This window comes from Salmo trutta, chromosome 9 (genome assembly GCF_901001165.1).
Source record: "Salmo trutta chromosome 9, fSalTru1.1, whole genome shotgun sequence".
NCBI lineage: Eukaryota > Metazoa > Chordata > Actinopteri > Salmoniformes > Salmonidae > Salmo > Salmo trutta.
This window is the reverse complement of record NC_042965.1, coordinates 40,306,280-40,328,905: the sequence shown is the minus strand read 5'-3', so window position 1 is coordinate 40,328,905 and position 22,626 is coordinate 40,306,280. Positions and strand designations below refer to the sequence as shown.

Genomic DNA, 22,626 nt, shown 5'->3' with positions numbered 1-22,626 from the left:
AGACGGAAGACATTGGAGGCCATCTGTGCTAATTAGCTGTCTAGTGTACTCCGAACACCTGTGTAATAAGCTAACTGGGGAGGAAGTGTAGTTCGTCAACTGGAGGCACACACAGCTTGTGGTACTGTGAAAAACTGCTACACTAAGTGTATATTTTTTACTTTAAAGATTATTTCTCGCTGATATGAAAGAGGGGGCATATCACCATATGTTTCAAAAACCTGTTTGAAAGTGATGATTGACCTTTCTAAATGTTAAAAACACAGCATCGGTAATTGTAGTTCACATGGAGCCAACCGTGGGCGAATGTCTCCTCTGAAAACCCAACCTAAGGAGTAAAAAGTGGTTTGAGAGCTACTGTTGCATAAACTACCTTTTCAGGTGTGAGGCGCACTTGGTCCAAGCCATCCAAACGTCTACAAGTCAACATCGCTATCTGAGGAGAAAACCCTAGCGGACAGACATGGTATCACATCAGAAACGATTATATTACAATAGAAACGGTGAGCGGTATCAAAGATATGGCAGTCTGAGGCCTTGATGGAAGAGCCAACCTACCGTCTGTACAGCCATTGATGGTGTGTGGTGTGGAGAAATGATGTGAGTATGGCGAGTCTAGCAAATCTGCAAGCATCAATCTGTAAAAACAACAGGAAGAAAGTAATTAATGTTAGCTAGCTGTTAACCAGCCATAGCCGACCTAGCAGTCGCACAGCTTTTCAGTTTGGCACAAGAGAAAACATTTCATAAAAATACTTTAGTCAGTTATTTCATCCACGAAAAGTGTGAATTCGGCTGGGTGGTCACTAGTTAACACAGCCACAAAAGCATATTTATGGCTAAATCCCGCCTATTTATTTTCTTAAAATCTGACTTCAAACCTAACCCTAACCATACTGCTAACATGCAGCAAAAAAAACTATGTTACGTTAATTGATTTTTTATGTTGCCAATTTTGACTTTGTGGCTATGGAAAGTAGCGTGAACTGGGGTTTGCTAGAAGTTATCCAACTAACGTTAGCTAGCTAAAAGTGTCGGTAGCAAATTTTGCTAAAAGTATCCAAACCTGTCCAGGTAAAGATTTTTTTCTTCTTCTCCTTCAGAATCACCAACAATTGACGCCGACTCATTGTCAATATCAGAGAAACAACTTGTCTCCATAACATGTGTGGTAAATTTCCAATTTGTCAATATTTACATTTAGCTAGCCAGCCACATCGACGTTACCAGTTTGGATTAGTAACTGATGAGATTAGCGCGCGAAAAGAGAAAATATGTGACTGCAGACTGTCTCTGTGGGCGTTCCTGGTGGGCGTTCCTGGTAGGCGTTCCTTGTGGGCGTTCCTGGTGGGCGTTCCTTGCCAAATTGGAGAAAAGTGGAAATACTTTGTTTTCTGCCAACAGAGGGCGTAGCAGACTGAGCAGGCTACAACAGTATCCCTTGTTATCCCATGGCAGGGAAAATATTGCTCCAAATATAATATTAGGCCTACGTTTTAAAAACTCTTGAGATTGGTGCCTGACTTGATAGTGGCACTCACTCAGCCTCCACTCAAAACTAGTAGTCGGCAAAAATATTTTATCTTAAAAGCAGCGTTTACCAAAACCATTCCGGTTTTAGAGAGGTGAAAGTCTTTGTTCCAGGCCAGCATAGCAGCCTACACCTTCCTACCTCAGGCTAGAAAGAGCTAAATAAATATCAATTGAACCAGAGGTGTGTGTGTGTGTGTGTGTGTGTGTGTGTGTGTGTGTGTGTGTGTGTGTGTGTGTGTGTGTGTGTGTGTGTGTGTGTGTGTGTGTGTGTGTGTGTGTGTGTGTGTGTGTCCTGTGATAAACCATCAGCCCATATTATATAATGTCTGTCACCTGCTCTCCTGGACCAAGTTTTTTGACAGCTGCTTTATTATGAAATGTACTAATCTAATACATAACTCCTTAGCTACAGAGTATGAGTGACAATACCACCAATTTATTGATAAACTCCCATGAAAACTCAACTGAAATTATTAAAATAAGGCAAAACACTTGCAAATATTTATTTTGTTTAAATAAAATGTTACAATGCAGGTATAGTAGCCAAAGTTTCCATGAATCGGACACAATTTACCTAATGCAAATGAATGAAAAAAATATAGGTTTATATTTGCAGAAATAAATGAACAAATGATGTATTCGACTAGGTCCATGATGTCGGGTCGGAAAGGTTTCAAATCCGCGAAGATAGCACTGAAATACATAGGCTATAGGCTTTTTAACCATTCATTACTAATACATCATCTATTGTAGAGCTAAAAGGTTAAGTCTGAGAGGTTTGGGATCCTTAATCATTATGGCCTATATGCCAGGGTCATTCAATAATCCACCCATAGACATTGTGAAACGACTTAGATAAAAGTCTGTCGATGTGTCCTTGAGCAAGGCACTTAACCCTAATTTGCTCCAGGGGCACCTTACTACTATGGCTGACCATGTAAAACAACACATTTCACTGCACTTATCCGATTTATATGACAATAAAACATATATATATATATATATATATATATGTTTTATTGTCATATAAAATATATTAGATCGGAATAAAGAAGGACTAAGCACAAGGCTATAGCAGGTCAAGGCTTTTTACACAGTTTTGACCTTGACATTTTCAAATAAAAAAAATCTTCAAAGTAATAAAAAAAAAACGACAAATTTTAATGATTAACTTTAAACGAAAAACGTGTGCTCTTTCTTTGCATCACGTTTGAAATCAAAATGCCACACCAATTGAAAGGGAACGTCCAATGATGCTGAATCGCACCGCCTGCAGCCACTGCCTGTTTCCTATTCCTCGCACAAATTGGCCCGAGCGCCAGTGGTGAGATCACGCGTCCCCCCTCTGAACACGCCCCTAAGGACCGTCGCCTTGGATACGAGGCGTGCCCAAAGCGCTCATGGAGCAAATCTCCGATGCGATTGGTTAATGTGTCGGATGACGCATTCCCATGCCATCTCTCCACGCTCACACTGTAGGAAGCTCGCTCTCCATTGTCTCAAGCCCGAAAGCTGTCTCTCAAGCGACCACGACCATTTGGGAGCTTGTGTGCATGTAAATTATTTATTGTATCAATAAAAAAGATGCACACTGTATAGGCTAATCTGTACTCGGGCTCAAATTCATCTTCAAACAGAAACCGGGATTTAAAACAAGGACGATCGGTTTTAAACGAGGGCTGACACCGGCTTTTTAACTGTATCCATTTAGCAGTCTTTGAGATTTACTGACACAGGTAAGCAGTCTCCGATCCTATTGAACCTGCTTGATATTTACACCTGTGTGGACTTGTGCCCAATATTTCCGCTGGATCGTTTTTTTCCCGCACCTATTTGTAAGGGTTGTTGTTTTGCAAATTCTGGGATTGCACACACACACACAGGCAGTCAGTGATATAGATATATATGCCTGACATCTTCATCTTCTATTAGCAGTAGAGACATTATGTAACTAATATGTTAAAAACCTACCACCGGTATTACCAGTAGCAGACGCCGCTATTACTAAGCCTACAATATGTTTTGCAATACATGGTTTGTTGGTCAGAAAATGCATGCACAGACTACAACATTCGTTATCATGCATTTGTAGCAGCGCTCGCTCTAGTACCGAATCCGATTCAGATTTATGTAGGAAAGATAGAGCCGTCTCCTTGTAGCCCAGACTGTACTGTAGTATAGCTACAGTAGATAGAGCCGTCTCCTTGTAGCCCAGACTGTACTGTAGTATAGCTACAGTAGATAGAGCCGTCTCCTCGTAGTCCAGACTGTACTGTAGTATAGCTACAGTAGATAGAGCCGTCTCCTTGTAGCCCAGACTGTACTGTAGTATAGTTACAGTAGATAGAGCCGTCTCCTTGTAGCCCAGACTGTACTGTAGTATAGCTACAGTAGATAGAGCCGTCTCCTCGTAGTCCAGACTGTACTGTAGTATAGTTACAGTAGATAGAGCCGTCTCCTCGTAGTCCAGACTGTACTGTAGTATAGCTACAGTAGATAGAGCCGTCTCCTTGTAGCCCAGACTGTACTGTAGTATAGTTACAGTAGATAGAGCCGTCTCCTCGTAGTCCAGACTGTACTGTAGTATAGCTACAGTAGATAGAGCCGTCTCCTTGTAGCCCAGACTGTACTGTAGTATAGTTACAGTAGATAGAGCCGTCTCCTTGTAGCCCAGACTGTACTGTAGTATAGCTACAGTAGATAGAGCCGTCTCCTCGTAGTCCAGACTGTACTGTAGTATAGTTACAGTAGATAGAGCCGTCTCCTTGTAGCCCAGACTGTACTGTAGTATAGCTACAGTAGATAGAGCCGTCTCCTTGTAGCCCAGACTGTACTGTAGTATAGCTACAGTAGATAGAGCCGTCTCCTCGTAGTCCAGACTGTACTGTAGTATAGTTACAGTAGATAGAGCCGTCTCCTTGTAGCCCAGACTGTACTGTAGTATAGCTACAGTAGATAGAGCCGTCTCCTTGTAGCCCAGACTGTACTGTAGTATAGCTACAGTAGATAGAGCCGTCTCCCCGTAGCCCAGACTGTACTGTAGTATAGCTACAGTAGATAGAGCCGTCTCCTTGTAGCCCAGACTGTACTGTAGTATAGCTACAGTAGATAGAGCCGTCTCCTTGTAGCCCAGACTGTACTGTAGTATAGCTACAGTAGATAGAGCCGTCTCCCCGTAGCCCAGACTGTACTGTAGTATAGCTACAGTAGATAGAGCCATCTCCTCGTAGTCCAGACTGTACTGTAGTATAGCTACAGTAGATAGAGCCGTCTCCTCGTAGTCCAGACTGTACTGTAGTATAGCTACAGTAGATAGAGCCGTCTCCTCGTAGTCCAGACTGTACTGTAGTATAGCTACAGTAGATAGAGCCGTCTCCCCGTAGTCCAGACTGTACTGTAGTATAGCTACAGTAGATAGAGCCGTCTCCTCGTAGTCCAGACTGTACTGTAGTATAGCTACAGTAGATAGAGCCGTCTCCTCGTAGTCCAGACTGTACTGTAGTATAGTTACAGTAGATAGAGCCGTCTCCTCGTAGTCCAGACTGTACTGTAGTATAGTTACAGTAGATAGAGCCGTCTCCCCGTAGCCCAGACTGTACTGTAGTATAGCTACAGTAGATAGAGCCGTCTCCTCGTAGTCCAGACTGTACTGTAGTATAGTTACAGTAGATAGAGCCGTCTCCCCGTAGCCCAGACTGTACTGTAGTATAGCTACAGTAGATAGAGCCGTCTCCCCGTAGCCCAGACTGTACTGTAGTATAGCTACAGTAGATAGAGCCGTCTCCTCGTAGTCCAGACTGTACTGTAGTATAGTTACAGTAGATAGAGCCGTCTCCTTGTAGCCCAGACTGTACTGTAGTATAGCTACAGTAGATAGAGCCGTCTCCTTGTAGCCCAGACTGTACTGTAGTATAGTTACAGTAGATAGAGCCGTCTCCTTGTAGCCCAGACTGTACTGTAGTATAGCTACAGTAGATAGAGCCGTCTCCTCGTAGTCCAGACTGTACTGTAGTATAGTTACAGTAGATAGAGCCGTCTCCTTGTAGCCCAGACTGTACTGTAGTATAGCTACAGTAGATAGAGCCGTCTCCTTGTAGCCCAGACTGTACTGTAGTATAGCTACAGTAGATAGAGCCGTCTCCCCGTAGCCCAGACTGTACTGTAGTATAGCTACAGTAGATAGAGCCGTCTCCCCGTAGCCCAGACTGTACTGTAGTATAGCTACAGTAGATAGAGCCATCTCCTCGTAGCCCAGACTGTACTGTAGTATAGCTACAGTAGATAGAGCCGTCTCCTCGTAGTCCAGACTGTACTGTAGTATAGTTACAGTAGATAGAGCCGTCTCCCCGTAGCCCAGACTGTACTGTAGTATAGCTACAGTAGATAGAGCCGTCTCCCCGTAGCCCAGACTGTACTGTAGTATAGCTACAGTAGATAGAGCCGTCTCCTCGTAGTCCAGACTGTACTGTAGTATAGCTACAGTAGATAGAGCCGTCTCCCCGTAGTCCAGACTGTACTGTAGTATAGCTACAGTAGATAGAGCCGTCTCCCCGTAGCCCAGATTGTACTTTAGTATAGCTACAGTAGATAGAGCCGTCTCCTCGTAGTCCAGACTGTACTGTAGTATAGCTACAGTAGATAGAGCCGTCTCCTTGTAGCCCAGACTGTACTGTAGTATAGCTACAGTAGATAGAGCCGTCTCTGTACAGCCTACTGTATTTGCTGTGGCTGGTGTTTCTTACATTTTTAGTTAGCGATGATAGACAGCGACTGGTCTCGCTCTGTCACGGTCGGATGATGTTTGAATTGCATCCATGATGATGCCTATGATGAGGCCATTAGCGTCCCTTTCTTATTGGTTGATGCTGCCAACCGGTTCCTAAGGTGTGTCTGCCGCTGACTCGTTCAGTTAACGTCATCAGTCGCTCTGGTGAAACTTATTATACATTATAATAATCTGTTTATTTTGGTTAATGCTGTGTCTTTTAAACTTGTTGATCAAGGTTGTGATACTCTTTTTTTTCTTTTTCTTTTCATCTCCTTGAAAGCGTAACGGTTTAATTTGTCATTTTTCTGCTTTGGACTTCAACATAATGTTTCAGTAATAGCTTCCAGAGAATTGCCTATTTTTTTTAAAACTGAATTTAAAGATGGACAAGTATTTCCTAAATTCCTCTTGCATCATCAGAAATTGTAGATAGCTTAATTCCTGTCCCCTCCTATGCATCATGACACAGTCAGTACCCTATAGGTATATAGGCAGGGTATAGTACACTACACAAATTGTAAAGAAAGGTTTTGGTATATATGAGAATATTTGGTATAGTAAATAGAGTGACTGAAACTCAGCTGATGTTTTTTTTCTCCCGTAAACAGATGTCCAGTCTGTCCAGGGAACTTGGAAAGTAGCACAGTTCTGTGATTTTGACAAATGGGCTCGGTCTGGTCTCCACCCTGGTTTGAGTCAGTGTTTCTGTATGGGTTACTCTATTCTCTACCTTCCAGGAAGTGTTCCTCCTCTGTTGGCTTTGTCATCGTCACCACAGTACAAAGATGAAAGAGCACATCAGTTCAAGTAATAGATGACTACCCAATAAAGTTGAAGGGACACTGTGGTCCAAAATGAAAAAAATACCAGCTATTTTTCTGGTCATTTGTCAACATTGCTGTTGGTGTTTCTATCCTCTCAGCGACGTTACACATTTCGACACTAAGCTCTAGTACTGATAGTATTTGATCTCCTACATAGGTTGCCACGAAACATAATACTGCTCTTCTCTTCTAGGATGCCACTGTCTGTTGCCTCTGTCTGAGTTGGAGTGGAACTTTCAGTCTTTCTTTTTGTCTTTTTGTAAAGCACATTCACCGTTCCCCAAGCCCAGCCCCACCATGCTGACTGGTCTGTTCCGTATGCACGGCATGCTGGTGGCCTCCCACCCCTGGGAGGTGATCGTAGGCACTGTCACCCTCACCATCTGCATGATGTCCATGAACATGTTCACCGGCAACGACCAGATCTGCGGCTGGAACTACGACTGCCCCAAAATGGAGGAGGTACGGATGGATGGGTAGTACTGTGCAGGGGGTGCTGGACGGGATACCTAGTCAGTTTCAAAAACCAAATGTATTCAACTGAAATGTGTCTTCCGCATTTAACCCAACCCCTCTGAATCGGGGGGGGGGCTGCCTTAATCAACGTCACCGGCACCCGGGGAGCAGTTGTTGTTTGGGGTTAATTGCCTTGCTCAAGGGCAGAGCGATAGATTTTTCCACCTTGCCACCTCGAGCATTCTTAACCGATAGGCTACCTGCCGCCCCATAGAGCCATAGACTTAAGTAAGAAGGGCGGTACAGGGTTAGGAAGGATGGATTAAGAAGGGAGAAGGAAAGTTTTGGAGGAGGGGGTGAAGGCCTTTGTCTTCTCTGCACCGTATCTGGACATTCTTAGACAAGAACTTGTAAGAACTATCGAGGCTACAAGGGCTCCTAGTATCCTAGCCTAGGGGCCTATACTGAAGTGTACACTTTCACCTCGTTACCATATTATGGTTTGGAAGGTACGTACACACTACTCTTCATTGAGGACGAGTAGGACACCTAACAAAAGGTCGCTTGTTCACAGTACATGAGAATGCCTTTTTAACTTGAGTCAAATACATTTTATTTAAAGTGCATTTTTCACGGGTCACATGTTTTACACGTCCATCAACTTGTCTATTTTACAACACACAGTAGTTAGGTCTACTTTCTGTTCATAGAACCTTTACTTCCTTGAGTGAATCATCATCGTTTCCTTTAGTGATTTAAAAAAAAAATTTAATGACCTTTCTGATTAACTTACTTCATTGATGATGTCGTCTCTGCCTCGCTTTCAGCTGGTTCTAAGCAGTGACATCATCATTCTGACCATCACGCGGTGCATAGCCATCGTGTACATCTACTTCCAGTTCCAGAATCTACGGCAACTAGGTTCCAAATATATTCTTGGTGAGCATTTACTGTAAAAATCTGGTAAATATACTGTAAAATATACTGTAAAATACACAGTCAAATGAGAATCTAGCAAGTTACATAAAATATATTCTAGGTCAGCATTTGTTTATACTGTAAATATTCTGTAAAGATACTGTAAATACTATGTACTGTAAAGTTTACAGTTACACTTTAAAGTAATGTAAATGTAGCGTGTTAATCTAAAGTGAAATATATTACAATATCAAAATATATTCTAGGCAAGCATTGTCATTCAGGGCAAGCAATATTCAGTTAAATATACTGTATTATAAACGGGTCGTTCAAGCCCTAGATGCTGACTGGCTGAAAGCCGTGTTATATGAGACAATATACCACGGGTATGACACAAAACGACTTGTTTACTGTTCTAATTACAATGGTAACCTGTTTATAATAGCAATAAGACACCTCGGGGGTTTGTGGTATGTGGCCAATATATCACGGCTAAGGCCTGTGTCCAGGCACTCCGAGTTGCAGAGTATAACACCCCCCCCCAGGCATTACTTAAATATATACTGTACATTTGAATCTAACCAGTTGCATTTCTTACAATATCAACTTTGTTTTTAGGTATCGCTGGACTATTCACCATATTCTCCAGTTTCGTATTCAGTACTGTCGTGATTCACTTCCTGGATAAAGAACTCACTGGCCTCAAGTATGTAAACCCAGAGAACAGTACAACACAATGTTTCTGTCAGTATTGATGTCCTATGTTGACTGTGCCCAAGCATCCACATGTTGCTCCAGCTTTAGACACAGTTACAGTAGCCTATATACTTTTTTTCAGTGAATGTATGAACACAGCAGTGTAAGTCGCTTTGGATAAAAACATCTGATAAATGGTTTATGTTATAAGATATGTTAATACACTCTGAGCCTCAATTTCCCTCTTTAGTGTTGGATTACTTGGCCTACTGTAATACCGCCAAGATTTGTAATGGAGGTTATTTAACCATTTGTCTAATTACTATAGAGGAGAGACAGAGAGAGGGTCTCCTGTTGACATCTACTGTTGTGCTCCGTTCAGTACTACTGTAGCTCATCAGAAAATGTTTGAGTCTCACACACAGTCATCCATGTTGTTCTCCAGTGAGGCCTTACCTTTCTTCCTGCTTCTGATCGACCTCTCCAAAGCATGCGCTCTCGCCAAGTACGCACTCAGCTCTAACTCACAGGTACATGTCACTTCATACTCCTGTGGAAACACATCAGTAGTAATATACAATAAATATATATAAATCTAAAACGTTATTTTGTTATTATACAGCTGTTATATGCTTTTGTAACACATTTTTCTGATAGCGACACTCTGTAGTAGTGACCCATGTTGAAAAGGCTTAAAAGGTTTCATAAAGCCGTTTGATAAATGTATTAATTCATTGATTACCTGTGTAACAGGACGAGGTGCGCGACAACATCGCCCGTGGCATGGCAGTCCTCGGACCCACGTTCACTCTGGATGCCCTGGTGGAGTGCCTGGTGATCGGGGTGGGCACCATGTCAGGTATGGAAGGGAGCATGGAGCACCAGAGTACATATATAGTGTACTACTTTTGACCAGAGCTGGCAGTACAGGGAATATAATATCATTTTGGATGCAGTATTCCAGGTTTGATTGATTGATGGACTGATTGATCTTCCAGGTGTACGACAGTTGGAGATCATGTGTTGTTTTGGCTGCATGTCTGTCCTGGCCAACTACTTTGTCTTCATGACGTTCTTCCCTGCCTGCGTCTCCCTGGTCCTAGAGGTAAGAGTTAACACACACATCCACACACACACATCCATACACATCCACACACATCCACAAACACACACACACATCCACACACACACACATCCACAAACACACACACACACACACACACACACACACACACACACACACACACACATCCACAAACACACACACACATCCACACACACACACATCCACACATCCACAAACACACACACACACACACACACACACATCCACACACACACACACACACATACACGTCAAATGAAATAGGTGTAAAATGAGAGATGTGGAAGGAAAGGAGAGCCATAGCAGGAGTAGAAATCTAGACTAAATGCCTTTAAGCAACATTATGAGACAGACACTAAATTCCTTTAATCAACATGATGAGATACACTAAATGCCTTTAAACATCATTATGAGACAGACTCGGTGCCTATGACAGGTTGGTTGTGTGTGTATCCTTGTGTGTGTGTGTATATATTCTGACTTGTGTGTGTGGATACTGACCTGTGTGTGTCTGTGTGTGTGTTCTCTCTTCAGCTGTCCAGGGAGAGTCAGGAGGGTCACCCCATCTGGCAGCTGAGCCACTTCTCCCGGGTGATGGAGGAAGAGGAGGATAACAAGCCCAACCCTGTCACCCAGAGAGTCAAGATGATCATGGTAAGACTACACCGGTGTATGGTGTGTATATGTTGTGGTGTGTATATGTTGTGGTGTGTGTGTGTGTGTGTGTGTTTGTGTGTGTGTGTGTGTGTGTGGTGTGGTGTGTATGGTGTGGTGTGTGTATGGTGTGGTGTGTGTGTGGTGTGTGTGTGTGTGTGTGTGGTGTGTGTGTATGGTGTGGTGTGTATGGTGTGGTGTGTGTGTGTGTGTTAACGTTGCTGTTTGCTCTCCAGTCTCTGGGCCTGGTAATGGTGCACGCTCACAGCCGTTGGATCGCCGACCCTCTCTCCCTCAACTCCAACCTGGACGTCTCCCAGGTGGGCTCCATGTCCCTGGACAACCATTTACCCAAGAGGATTGACCCCGAGAGACCCCTCTGGCAGTTCTACATGTCAAGGTGAGTTCTACCTGGAATTTTTATTCACTTCTGGAACTGACAAAGTTTAAATGGAATTGATTCCACCCCCGGGCTGTGACTTGACCAATCCAGTTTCAACAGTGACATGTAAATGTATGTGACATTTATTAAAGTACAATCCATATCTTCTTCTGTTATTTAATCTGTTGTTTTATTGTTGTTGTCCCTCCTCTGTCTGTGTCCCCAGGTTGGTCAGCATGGATATAGAGCAGGTGATCTGTCTGGGTCTGGCCCTGCTGCTGGCCGTCAAGTACATCTTCTTTGAACAAGTAGAGCACGAGTCCACCTTGTCTCTGAAGAGCCCCCTGTCCCAGGGGCCTGAGCGTGCCCCCCGCTGGAGCACAGACCAGTGCTGCAGGAAGGAGGTTGCTCCCCCCCAACCCCCCAAATCCCCCCTCAGGACCGCCACCCCTACACCCCCCGCCCTGGCTGAGGCCACCAAGGAGGAGAGAGGTACGGCAGGCAGGAACAAGACGTGGTGTTATGGTGGTTTGGAAAGGACTGTGAGAAATGCATTGATGAGAAATGCAGCCGTATTTGCTGGTAGTGTAGCTAGCATACAGAAATAGATGGACGTAGTCAGTCATTTTTAACTAATGCAGTTGATTGGTGACGATAACATGAACATGTATTGGGGTTGACTTCTATACAGCATTATACTCCGGTTTTTACCTCAACAGAGTGTGAAATACACATAGAAACAGTAGCCTAAAAGTAGGCTTATTCTGCTGGGGTGCAATGAGGAGATTCAGGATCTTTCCCTCACGGTATCTTTCCCCCAGCCGTTTCCATGGCATTTCCATTGTTTTGGTGGAGTTCCATTGACCTCTTTACTGCATCAATACATTCCTTACAGTGCTGTCTAGCTCTAGAATAGATCTCAACAAGGTGAAACTCTCTCAGCCTTTAGGGCTTTGCTCTGAACTCGATGGTTAACTTAATTATCGTTCCTTTCCGTCCCTCCTCCCCTCTCCCTCCTCCCTCTCCCTCCTCCCCTCCCCTCTCCCTCCTCCCCTCTCCCTCCCCCCCTCCCATCTCCCTCCTCCCCTCTCCCTCCTCCCCCCCTCCCTCCTCCCCTCTCCCTCCTCCCCCCCTCTCCCTCCTCCCCTCCCCCCTCCCTCCTCCCCTCCCCTCTCCCTCCTCCCCTCTCCTCCCCTCTCCCTCCTCCCCCCCTCCCTCCTCCCCTCCCCCCTCCCTCCCCTCCCCCCTCCCTCCTCCCCTCCCATCTCCCTCCTCCCCTCTCCCTCCTCCCCTCCCCCCTCTCCCTTCCTCCCCCCTCCCTCCTCCCCTCCCCCTCCCTCCTCCCCTCCCATCTCCCTCCTCCCCTCTCCCTCCTCCCCTCCCATCTCCCTCCTCCCCTCCCTCCTCCCCCTCCCTCCTCCCCTCTCCCCCCCTCCCCTCTCCCCCCTCCCCTCTCCCTCCTCCCCTCTCCCTCCTATCCTCTCCCTCCTCCCCATCCTAGCCGAGGTGATCCGGCCGCTGCCTGTCCCGACCACCGAACCCCAGCCCACCTTCCGTCTGGGCTCTATGGAGGAGGAGAGGGAGAGCCAGGCGGAGTGCCCCAGAGCAGAATCCTCTCAGCCCAGCCTACCCTCAGACCCCAGACCATTGGAGGAGTGCCTGGCCATCCTGAAAAACCCTGAGGTATGGTGGGATGTACATTTACATAGCTATGGTCCACGTGCACGCATGCACGCTCACATACACACACACACTGTTTACAACCAGGGCTAAGGTTCATTACAGTCAATTTCAGTGCAGAATGGACTGTATTACGTACGACAAGTCACTCTGGATAAGATGGACTGAAATGTAATGTAATGTAATGTAATGTAATGCAGAACTGATCCCCTGTTTCACAATGTCAATCCAACGCCAGTTTCTATGGTAACTGTAGGAGTATTGTATGTCTGTGCAGTAATATCCCCTTGCTACGGCCTATGGGTTTAACTATATCCCTAATGAGCTTAACTCACTTTACTCATTCACTTAGGCTCAACCTATTAGAGCAGGACAGTAATAGAGGACATACATTCAGTGAATCCATCGTCTGATCGTCACCTGATCTACCTGTGACCCAGTGGAGGCTGGTGGGGAGAGAACATAGAGGCCAAGTTCCTTTCCAGCCATTACAATGAGCCCGTCCTCCTATTTTTAAAGTTGTGGGGGGCAATGAGGAGATTTGGGATGTTTCCAACACAGTATCTTTACCCCACTTGTTTCCATGGCATTTCCATTGTTTTGGACCTCTTTACCACATCTATCAGAGGTAGATCAGGTCAGACGATGGGTCACAGGTAGATCAGGTCAGACGATGGGTCACAGGTAGATCAGGTGACCGTCAGACGATGGGTCACAGGTAGATCAGGTGACCGTCAGACGATGGGTCACAGGTAGATCAGGTGACCGTCAGACGATAGGTCACAGGTAGATCAGGTGACCGTCAGATGATAGGTCACAGGTAGATCAGGTGACCGTCAGACGATAGGTCACAGGTAGATCAGGTGACCGTCAGATGATAGGTCACAGGTAGATCAGGTGACCGTCAGACGATAGGTCACAGGTAGATCAGGTGACTTTAGCTACATGTGCTGTAATGTTTGTTACCCAGATGTAAAAAAGTTATCACTTTTCATGTGAATCTGTCCACGAGAGATTACGTGTACTGTAACTTTAAATGTTTGCAGAAAGACTACCTGGACACTTGGCCAGGGTTTCTGAATAATTCTGATATTTCAATGTTATTACATACATTTCTTATCACCAAGATCCATTGCATTATATAATACTCGAGACTGTTTGAAAAGTGCTTTATACATGCATTTTATTGGGTTTCATTGCATACTGCTGTACACAGAATGTGTGTGTGTTTGTATTTGAGTTGACAAAGTGTCTGTGTGTCCTCCACAGATGGGAGCCCGATTCCTGAGTGATGATGAGGTGGTGGTTCTGGTGAACTCTAAACACATCCCTTCCTACAAGCTGGAGGCCGTGATGGAGAGACCAGAGAGAGGGGTATCCATCCGTAGATACATGATCTCCTCCAAGCTCCCCAACTCCTCCGCACTCTCCTCTCTGCCATACCTAGACTACGACTACTCTAAGGTGAGGATTTCTAGGCTTTTGTCTGAAGTTGTTGTGTGATTGATACAGTATGTACACCCAAAGGGCATTAAAACATCAATGCTTGATGCACAAAACAGCAATTCAGTTCATTTGTTTTTATTTGCATAACCACCACACATACAGTACACGATGTAACGATGATGGAAACTGAAAAACAATCTTTGTTGATGTTTTGGTTGCCAGGTGATGGGGACCTGCTGTGAGAATGTGATTGGATACATGCCCATTCCAGTAGGCGTGGCCGGGCCTCTTCACCTGGATGGGAAGCAGTTCCAGGTCCCCATGGCGACCACAGAAGGCTGCCTGGTGGCTAGCACCAACCGGGGCTGTCGTGCCATCTCCGTGAGTTACAGTGTTACATACTGTAATACAGCATACTGCACTAGACAATGGTAGAAGTATTGTATACCAGTAACTACATATGGAAGTATATATAAAACAGAACTACTAGGAATAAGTCAGTGAAGTAGCTGTATCCAGTCTATGACCACCCTGACCATTCCTTAACCTTTGCCCCCCTCTCCTCTCCTCCAGTTGGGTGGTGGTGCCAGCAGTCGTATCCTGGCAGATGGGATGACCCGGGGTCCTGTGATTAGGTGCCCGTCGGCCTGCCTGGCTGCAGAGGTCAAGGGCTGGCTGGAGAGCACCGACGGATTCCAGGCCATCAAGGACGCCTTCGACCACACCAGCAGGTCAGAGGTTAAACTGTCTGGAATAGAAATACTTTACATTTAGGGGATATTGAGGAGGAGTGTCTCGGTTCTAGAAATAGAATGTAGGTGGAGTCTTATACGGAATGTGGGTGGAGTCTGTTATATAGAATGTGGATATAGAATATGGGTGGAGTCTGTTTTATAGAATGTGGGTGGAGTCTGTTTTATAGAATGTGGGTGGAGTCTGTTTTATAGAATGTGGGTGGAGTCTGTTATATAGAATGTGGGTGGAGTCTGATATATAGAATGTAGGTGGAGTCTGTTTTATAGAATGTGGGTGGAGTCTGTTATATAGAATGTGGGTGGAGTCTGATATATAGAATGTAGGTGGAGTCTGTTTTATAGAATGTGGGTGGAGTCTGTTATATAGAATGTGGGTGGAGTCTGTTATATAGAATGTGGGTGGAGTCTGTTATATAGAATGTGGGTGGAGTCTGTTATATAGAAAGTGGATATAGAATGTGGGTGGAGTCTGTTATATAGAATGTGGGTGGAGTCTGATATAGAGAATGTAGGTGGAGTCTGTTTTATAGAATGTGGGTGGAGTCTGTTATATAGAATGTGCATATAGAATGTGGTTGGAGTCTACTATATAGAATGTGGGTGGAGTCTGTTATATAGAATGTGGGTGGAGTCTGTTATATAGAATCTATGTGGGGTCTGATATATAGAATGTGGGTGGAGTCTGATATATATAGAATGTGGGTGGAGTCTGTTATATAGAATGTGGGTGGAGTCTGTTATATAGAATGTGGGTGGAGGGTGTTATATAGAGTGTGGGTGGCGTCTGTTATATAGAAATATATATGATAGAAATGTAATTATTTTATAGATCGGTCCACTCTATATGTTCTATTTCTATGGTCAACATTTGAAAACAGTTGTGAAGAGAGAAGACTGACGGCCTCGTCTTTTGGTTGTGTTTCCAGGTTTGCTCGTCTGCAGAAGCTCATGATTGGTCTCGCTGGTAGAAACCTTTACATCCGCTTCCAGTCCAGAACAGGAGACGCCATGGGAATGAACATGATCTCTAAGGTGTGTGTGCGTGCATACTGCGAGCGAATGCGTGTGTGTTAGACATGTAATGTGTGTGACTATCATGTGTCATGTTAATTAGCTGGTTATTGTCTCCCGGTGTGTGTTGTCCTGTTTATGACCTGTGTGTGTGTGTTGCTCTGTATATTTCCGTGTGTGTGTGTGTTGCTCTGTATATTTCCGTGTGTGTGTGTGTGTGTTGCTCTGTGTAACCAGCATTGTGTCTCTATCTCGTCAGGGAACAGAGCAGGCTCTGGCCAGGTTACAGGAGCAGTATCCTGTGTGTGTGTGTGTGTGTGTGTGTGTGTGTGTGTGTGTGTGTGTGTGTAACCAGCATTGTGTCTCTATCTCGTCAGGGAACAGAGCAGGCTCTGGCCAGGTTACAGGAGCAGTATCCTGAGCTGGTGGTTCTGGCAGTCAGTGGGAACTACTGCACCGACAAGAAGCCTGCAGCCATCAACTGGATCGAGGGCCGGGGAAAGTCTGCTGTGTGTGAGGCCACCATCCCAGCTAAAGTGGTCAGAGAGGTACACCACTTTATACAGTTGAAGCTTTTTTTTTCATTTTTTTCTTTTTTTTTTCAAAATGTAATATTGATCGTCATTCCAGACCTAGGTCAAGTACATAGGTCGTATTTGAAAGTATTTGAGGTGTGCTTAATTTAGCTAAGAGTTTGCACTCTATGGGCAATTCCATTGGTTCTACTGAACCAGTCAAACTACATCAAGCAAAGCTCAAATATTTGACATTATGTATTTGACCCATGTCCGAGCCGATCTATGCACCGTGATTCTATGTCCGTGCAGATCTATGCACCGTGTTTCTATGTCCGAGCCGATCTATGCACCATGTTTCTATGTCCGAGCCGATCTATGCACCGTGATTCTATGTCCGTGCAGATCTATGCACCGTGTTTCTATGTCTGAGCCGATCTATGCACCATGTTTCTATGTCCGAGCCGATCTATGCTTTGTGTTTCTATGTCTTGAGTGTATTTTCCCTGTCTATCTACCAGGTGTTGAAAACCAGCACTGAAGCCCTGGTTGATGTCAACATTAACAAGAACCTAGTAGGATCAGCCATGGCTGGAAGCATCGGCGGCTACAACGCCCACGCAGCCAACCTAGTGGCGGCCATCTATATCGCCTGTGGACAGGTAACAGAACAACAGGATCTGTCTTCTCAAACGGGGGATAGTTTAGCTTCATTGGATAAATGTTTAAAGTAGGAAGAATTGTACATGTATTTTGTTACATAATATACATGGAGATATTAACATATAGCTTTATAGTTCAGGACTAAAAAGCTATGTTTAATGTGTTAGGACTAGGCTAAACCTGGGTCCGGGAAACCTGCCCTATAAATGCTTTTAAATTCAGGAATATGTGTAAGCTGGGTCTGGGAAACAAGTCCATAAGGTAACCGAGCCACCTGTCTCTTTTAGGACCCAGCCCAGACGGTGGGTAGCAGTAACTGCATCACTCTGATGGAGGCGTCAGGGCCTACAGGGGAAGACCTCTACATCAGCTGTACCATGCCTTCCATAGAGCTGGGTACTGTAGGAGGAGGGACCATCCTGGCACCACAGCAAGCCTGTCTGCAGGTAGGAACACACACACACACACAACAGTATCTAGACTAGACTACAATATTATATAGATTGGAATATTAATGTATTGTGTACATGAGTGTTTCATTCCATAAAAGAACCTCATAGCAGACATAGTTATCTATGAATAATGTGTGAAACGTATAAACAACACATTAAAAGCTCTACATAAATACACACACACAGTAAATAGTTGTCTGCTACAGAAGATCACTGTCCAATCAGTAAATAGTTGTGTCTGCTACAGAGGATCACTGTCCAATCAGTAAATAGTTGTCTGCTGCAGAAGATCACTGTCCAATCAGTAAATAGTTGTCTGCTGCAGAAGATCACTGTCCAATCAGTAAATAGTTGTGTCTGCTACAGAAGATCACTGTCCAATCAGTAAATAGTTGTGTCTGCTGCAGAAGAACACTGTCCAATCAGTAAATAGTTGTCTGCTGCAGAAGATCACTGTCCAATCAGTAAATAGTTGTCTGCTACAGAAGATCACTGTCCAATCAGTAAATAGTTGTCTGCTGCAGAAGATCACTGTCCAATCAGTAAATAGTTGTCTGCTACAGAAGATCACTGTCCAATCAGTAAATAGTTGTCTGCTGCAGAAGATCACTGTCCAATCAGTAAATAGTTGTGTCTGCTGCAGAAAATCACTGTCCAATCAGTAAATAGTTGTGTCTGCTGCAGAAGATCACTGTCCAATCAGTAAATAGTTGTGTCTGCTACAGAGGATCACTGTCCAATCAGTAAATAGTTGTGTCTGCTACAGAAGATCACTGTCCAATCAGTAAATAGTTGTCTGCTGCAGAAGATCACTGTCCAATCAGTAAATAGTTGTCTGCTACAGAAGATCACTGTCCAATCAGTAAATAGTTGTCTGCTGCAGAAGATCACTGTCCAATCAGTAAATAGTTGTGTCTGCTGCAGAAGATCACTGTCCAATCAGTAAATAGTTGTGTCTGCTGCAGAAGATCACTGTCCAATCAGTAAATAGTTGTGTCTGCTGCAGAAGATCACTGTCCAATCAGTGAGTGTGAGATGGTTGGCCTGCCCCCAATGTGTTCATGTGATTCCACTCCCACTGTGTTGCTGTAGATGCTGGGCGTGCAAGGTGCTAGTCAGGAGTGCCCTGGTGAGAACGCCAGGCAGCTGGCCAGGGTGGTGTGTGGCACGGTGTTGGCCGGTGAACTGTCTCTCATGGCTGCCCTCGCCGCCGGGCACCTCGTCAAGAGTCACATGACCCACAACAGGTGAGGGTTAGGGATAGTGTGACGAGCGGAGCAATATTTGTGAAAAGTCTGTGGAGATGTAGCGATACAAATGGTTTTAATTCAAGTAGATAAAAGCATGTCAGATCTCTACTCTACAGGGCCTTCGGAAAGTATTCAGACCCCTTCACTTTTTCCACATTTTGTTACGTTACAGCCTTATTCTAAAACATATTCGATCTTTTTTCTCCCCTCATCAATCTGCACACACATTTTTGCAAATGTATATTATATATATATAATTTTTTTTTTTTATATATAAATGAAATATCACATTTACATAAGTATTCAGACCCTTTACTCAGTACTTTGTTGAAGCACCTTTACAGCTTGGCACACCTGTATTTGGGGAGTTTCTCCCATTCTTCTCTGCAGATCCTCTCAACCTCATTATGGGGTATTGTGTGTAGATTAATTTAATACATTTTAGAAGAAGACAAAACAAAATAACGTAACAAAATATGGAGAAAGTGAAGGGATCTGAATACTTTCTGAATGCACTATAGCTTAAATTGATCAATACTTTCTGTCATGTTTATTATGTGGTGTTTGTTCATTATTTTCTACAGGTCCAAGGTAAACCTGCAGGAAACAACCCCAGGCACCTGTACCAAGAAGGCATCTTGAGATGTTATGGATCATCATGGTTCTCTGGGTGTTGGGGTATAGAGAGGAGAGAGAGAGAGCCCTTCCCTGGGACCAACCCAACAGAACCGAGGACTTCTCTTCCCAGCACAATAGACGGGCTAAGTCCCAAATGGCACCCTGTTCACATTTATAGGGCTCTAGTCAAAAGAAGGGCACTAAAAAGGAAATAGGATGCCATTTTGGACACAGCCAAGAACAAGGACCATCATGTCTGGACAGAAACACAGATACATATTGCATATTTAATACTATTTCATCATGTTTTTAAAAAACATACTATGGTCATTCAATGTGTTTTCCTCCTCTAACATCAGTGTACTTATCATCATGCCTCATTGTGCTGGAAAGTGGAAACACAACGTCTGAAATCAGACAGATTATCCCTCTCTGGAGTATTTTTGTATCGTGAATGAACTTTTTATTTTTTACTTTAAAGCAGTTGACTATGAAGACTTACTCATCACTGACATGTATATGTTAGCACCAGGCTGTTTTTTATTATGCTTGGGTTGAAGGTTCGACGCCGAAGCAGTTTACTGGGTAGCTAAGAGTTGAGTTTAGTCACAGCAGAACTGTGACACAGCGGTGTAGAGTTCTGTTAGTCTGGTCCCAGATCTGTTTGTGCTCTTGTCTAACTGTATTGTCATTGCCAAGCCAGACATGTTTAGCATGACAATTCCATACGGAGTTGGCAAGAGAGCAGAATCAGACTGGCACCCAGGCTACAGTTCTGTACCGTAACAGAACTCAAAATTATAGATTGGCAAATGTCTTCAAAGAAACAACGACATTCAACGAAAGCTGGAGATTGTAAATGTGAAAAAAGTAGACCCAGACGTCTTGATTAATGTACTTGCAAATTGTTTTAATTGCCAAATACAGCCTTCGTAACCTAGAAAAAGAAATTCCCTAAAAACAAAGCTTTAGCCTATTTCTCTTATAAGAACTTGAGTCGTAAACGGTGTGTAATGCTAGGGAGAACATGTAAAGAGACATTTAGCACTTGTTAAGGTTCGAGAGACACTGGTGTGTATGCAGATAAAGGTGCTATAATTAGCGATGACGTTGGCTTGAGTGGGTAGATAGGCCGTTGTTACTGTGGAAAAGAACAGTGTGAACAAGTGGCACTGACTGTACACACAAGACAACTAACCGGTTTGGCTTCAAATGTCTGACACTCATAAAAATGGATGCCGCCTCCTGTGTAACGAGCGACAGTATGTGCACTATGTTCTGTTTCAAACCCATGTCTTTGGATGGTCAGAAGCGGCTGTTTCTAACCCCATGTCTTTGGATGGTCAGAAACGGCTGTTTCTAACCCCATGTCTTTGGATGGTCAGAAACGGCTGTTTCTAACCCCATGTCTTTGGATGGTCAGAAACGGCTGTTTCAAACCCCATGTCTTTGGATGGTCAGAAACGGCTGTTTCTAACCCCATGTCTTTGGATGGTCAGAAACGGCTGTTTAAACCCCATGTCTTTGGATGGTCAGAAACGGCTGATTCAAACCCCATGTCTTTGGATGGTCAGAAACGGCTGTTTCTAACCCATGTCTTTGGATGGTCAGAAACGGCTGATTCAAACCCCATGTCTTTGGATGGTCAGAAACGGCTGTTTCTAACCCATGTCTTTGGATGGTCAGAAACGGGAAACCATTCATGGTTGATTGTGTGAGTCACAGCCTGCTGGTTTGTCCACATTTCTAATGGCGAATGTGGAGATCTGATCTGAGTATTATACTTCTTTAGTCAATAATGCGGATGTATTTCGCATATATTTTGTAATAAAAAAAGGGAATTTACAATAAAAATGTACAATAGAAAACAAAGTTACAGTTTTTATTGACTTGTTGAACTGAAGGTATAATCTTTAAATGTTGTTGTGGTAACTACTGTATTTTAGGTTTAACTACTGTAACTAAATAACTACTGTAGTTTAGGTTTAACTAACTAAACTACTGTATTTTAGGTTCAACTAACTAAATAACTACTGTATTTTAGGTTTGACTAACTAAATAACTACTGTATTTTAGGTTGAACTAACTAAATAACTACTGTATTTTAGGTTGAACTTACTAAATAACTACTGTATTTTAGGTTGAACTAACTAAATAACTACAGTATTTTAGGTTGAACTAACTAAATAACTACTGTATTTTAGGTTGGACTAACTAAATAACTAATGTTTTTTAGGTTTAACGAACTAAATAAAACATTTTGTTTAGGTTTAACGAACTAAATAACTACTGTATTTTAGGTTTAACGAACTAAATAACTACTGTATTTTAGGTTTAACTCTACCATGATTATTGTCTTTGAGACTCGAAGGTATCAAGGTTTCTCTTCACAGACATCACGATGTCCACCAATGGGACAAAGGGTGTTTTAGTGAACCGTCAGCACTTAAAACTTTTCCAACCTCATGAGGATCCCCTGTTATTATCTAAGTCTATGAAAAAAAACCTCAGTGTCCTAGTTGAATTCCACTTTAACAGGTTATTGCAGACTCAGTTCAACGTTGGGGGTCATAGCTGATAGCTCAATCAATATTTCAGCATGTGAATACTGTATGGGGGACTTAATGACCAGGCTTGGTGACCATACACACACACACACACACACACACACACACACACACACACACACACACACACACACACACACACACACACACACACACACACACACACACACACACACACACACACACACACACACACACACACACACACACACACACACACACAGTGAAGCTACTGTCAGACACACAGGCAGAGCAGACCTGCTCTAGTAAAAGTGACTATTGAAACAGGATTAGAAAGCAGTTATTTTCCCCCCCCTTGACCCTAAACCCTGA

At 43.8% G+C, this 22,626-nt stretch overlaps 2 protein-coding genes across 9 annotated transcripts in view; one reads left to right on the top strand and one right to left on the bottom strand.

The window, feature by feature from the left end:
- LOC115200550 (uncharacterized) overlaps positions 1-1,687 on the bottom strand; it is a 44,776-nt gene extending 43,089 nt beyond the window's left edge. For all 7 annotated transcript variants that reach the window (XM_029763696.1, XM_029763699.1, XM_029763703.1 and 4 more), the window contains exons 1-3: positions 1,067-1,687; positions 559-638; positions 374-450 (exon numbers count right to left, since the gene is read on the bottom strand). In XM_029763696.1, the coding sequence (XP_029619556.1) occupies positions 374-450; positions 559-638; positions 1,067-1,161 (252 nt within the window). In that variant the 5' untranslated portion in view covers positions 1,162-1,687. The remainder of the gene's footprint in view (positions 1-373; positions 451-558; positions 639-1,066) is intronic.
- A 1,117-nt stretch (positions 1,688-2,804) lies between these two features.
- hmgcra (3-hydroxy-3-methylglutaryl-CoA reductase a) lies at positions 2,805-21,598 on the top strand. Of its 2 annotated transcripts, XM_029763695.1 has the most exons (21): positions 2,805-3,201; positions 3,250-3,269; positions 7,391-7,587; positions 8,409-8,520; positions 9,118-9,205; positions 9,641-9,725; positions 9,949-10,054; positions 10,194-10,300; positions 10,835-10,954; positions 11,191-11,354; positions 11,563-11,828; positions 12,838-13,019; positions 14,286-14,480; positions 14,685-14,843; positions 15,036-15,193; positions 16,144-16,249; positions 16,606-16,776; positions 17,265-17,405; positions 17,694-17,852; positions 18,951-19,105; positions 19,693-21,598. In XM_029763695.1, the coding sequence occupies exons 3-21, from the start codon at positions 7,423-7,425 to the stop codon at positions 19,748-19,750; spliced, it is 2,697 nt and encodes an 898-aa protein (XP_029619555.1). In that variant the 5' UTR covers positions 2,805-3,201; positions 3,250-3,269; positions 7,391-7,422; the 3' UTR covers positions 19,751-21,598. The 2 variants fall into 2 exon arrangements, with proteins under 2 accessions (XP_029619555.1, XP_029619554.1); XM_029763694.1 differs by having other exon boundaries at positions 2,807-3,269.
- The last annotated feature ends 1,028 nt before the right edge of the window (positions 21,599-22,626 follow it).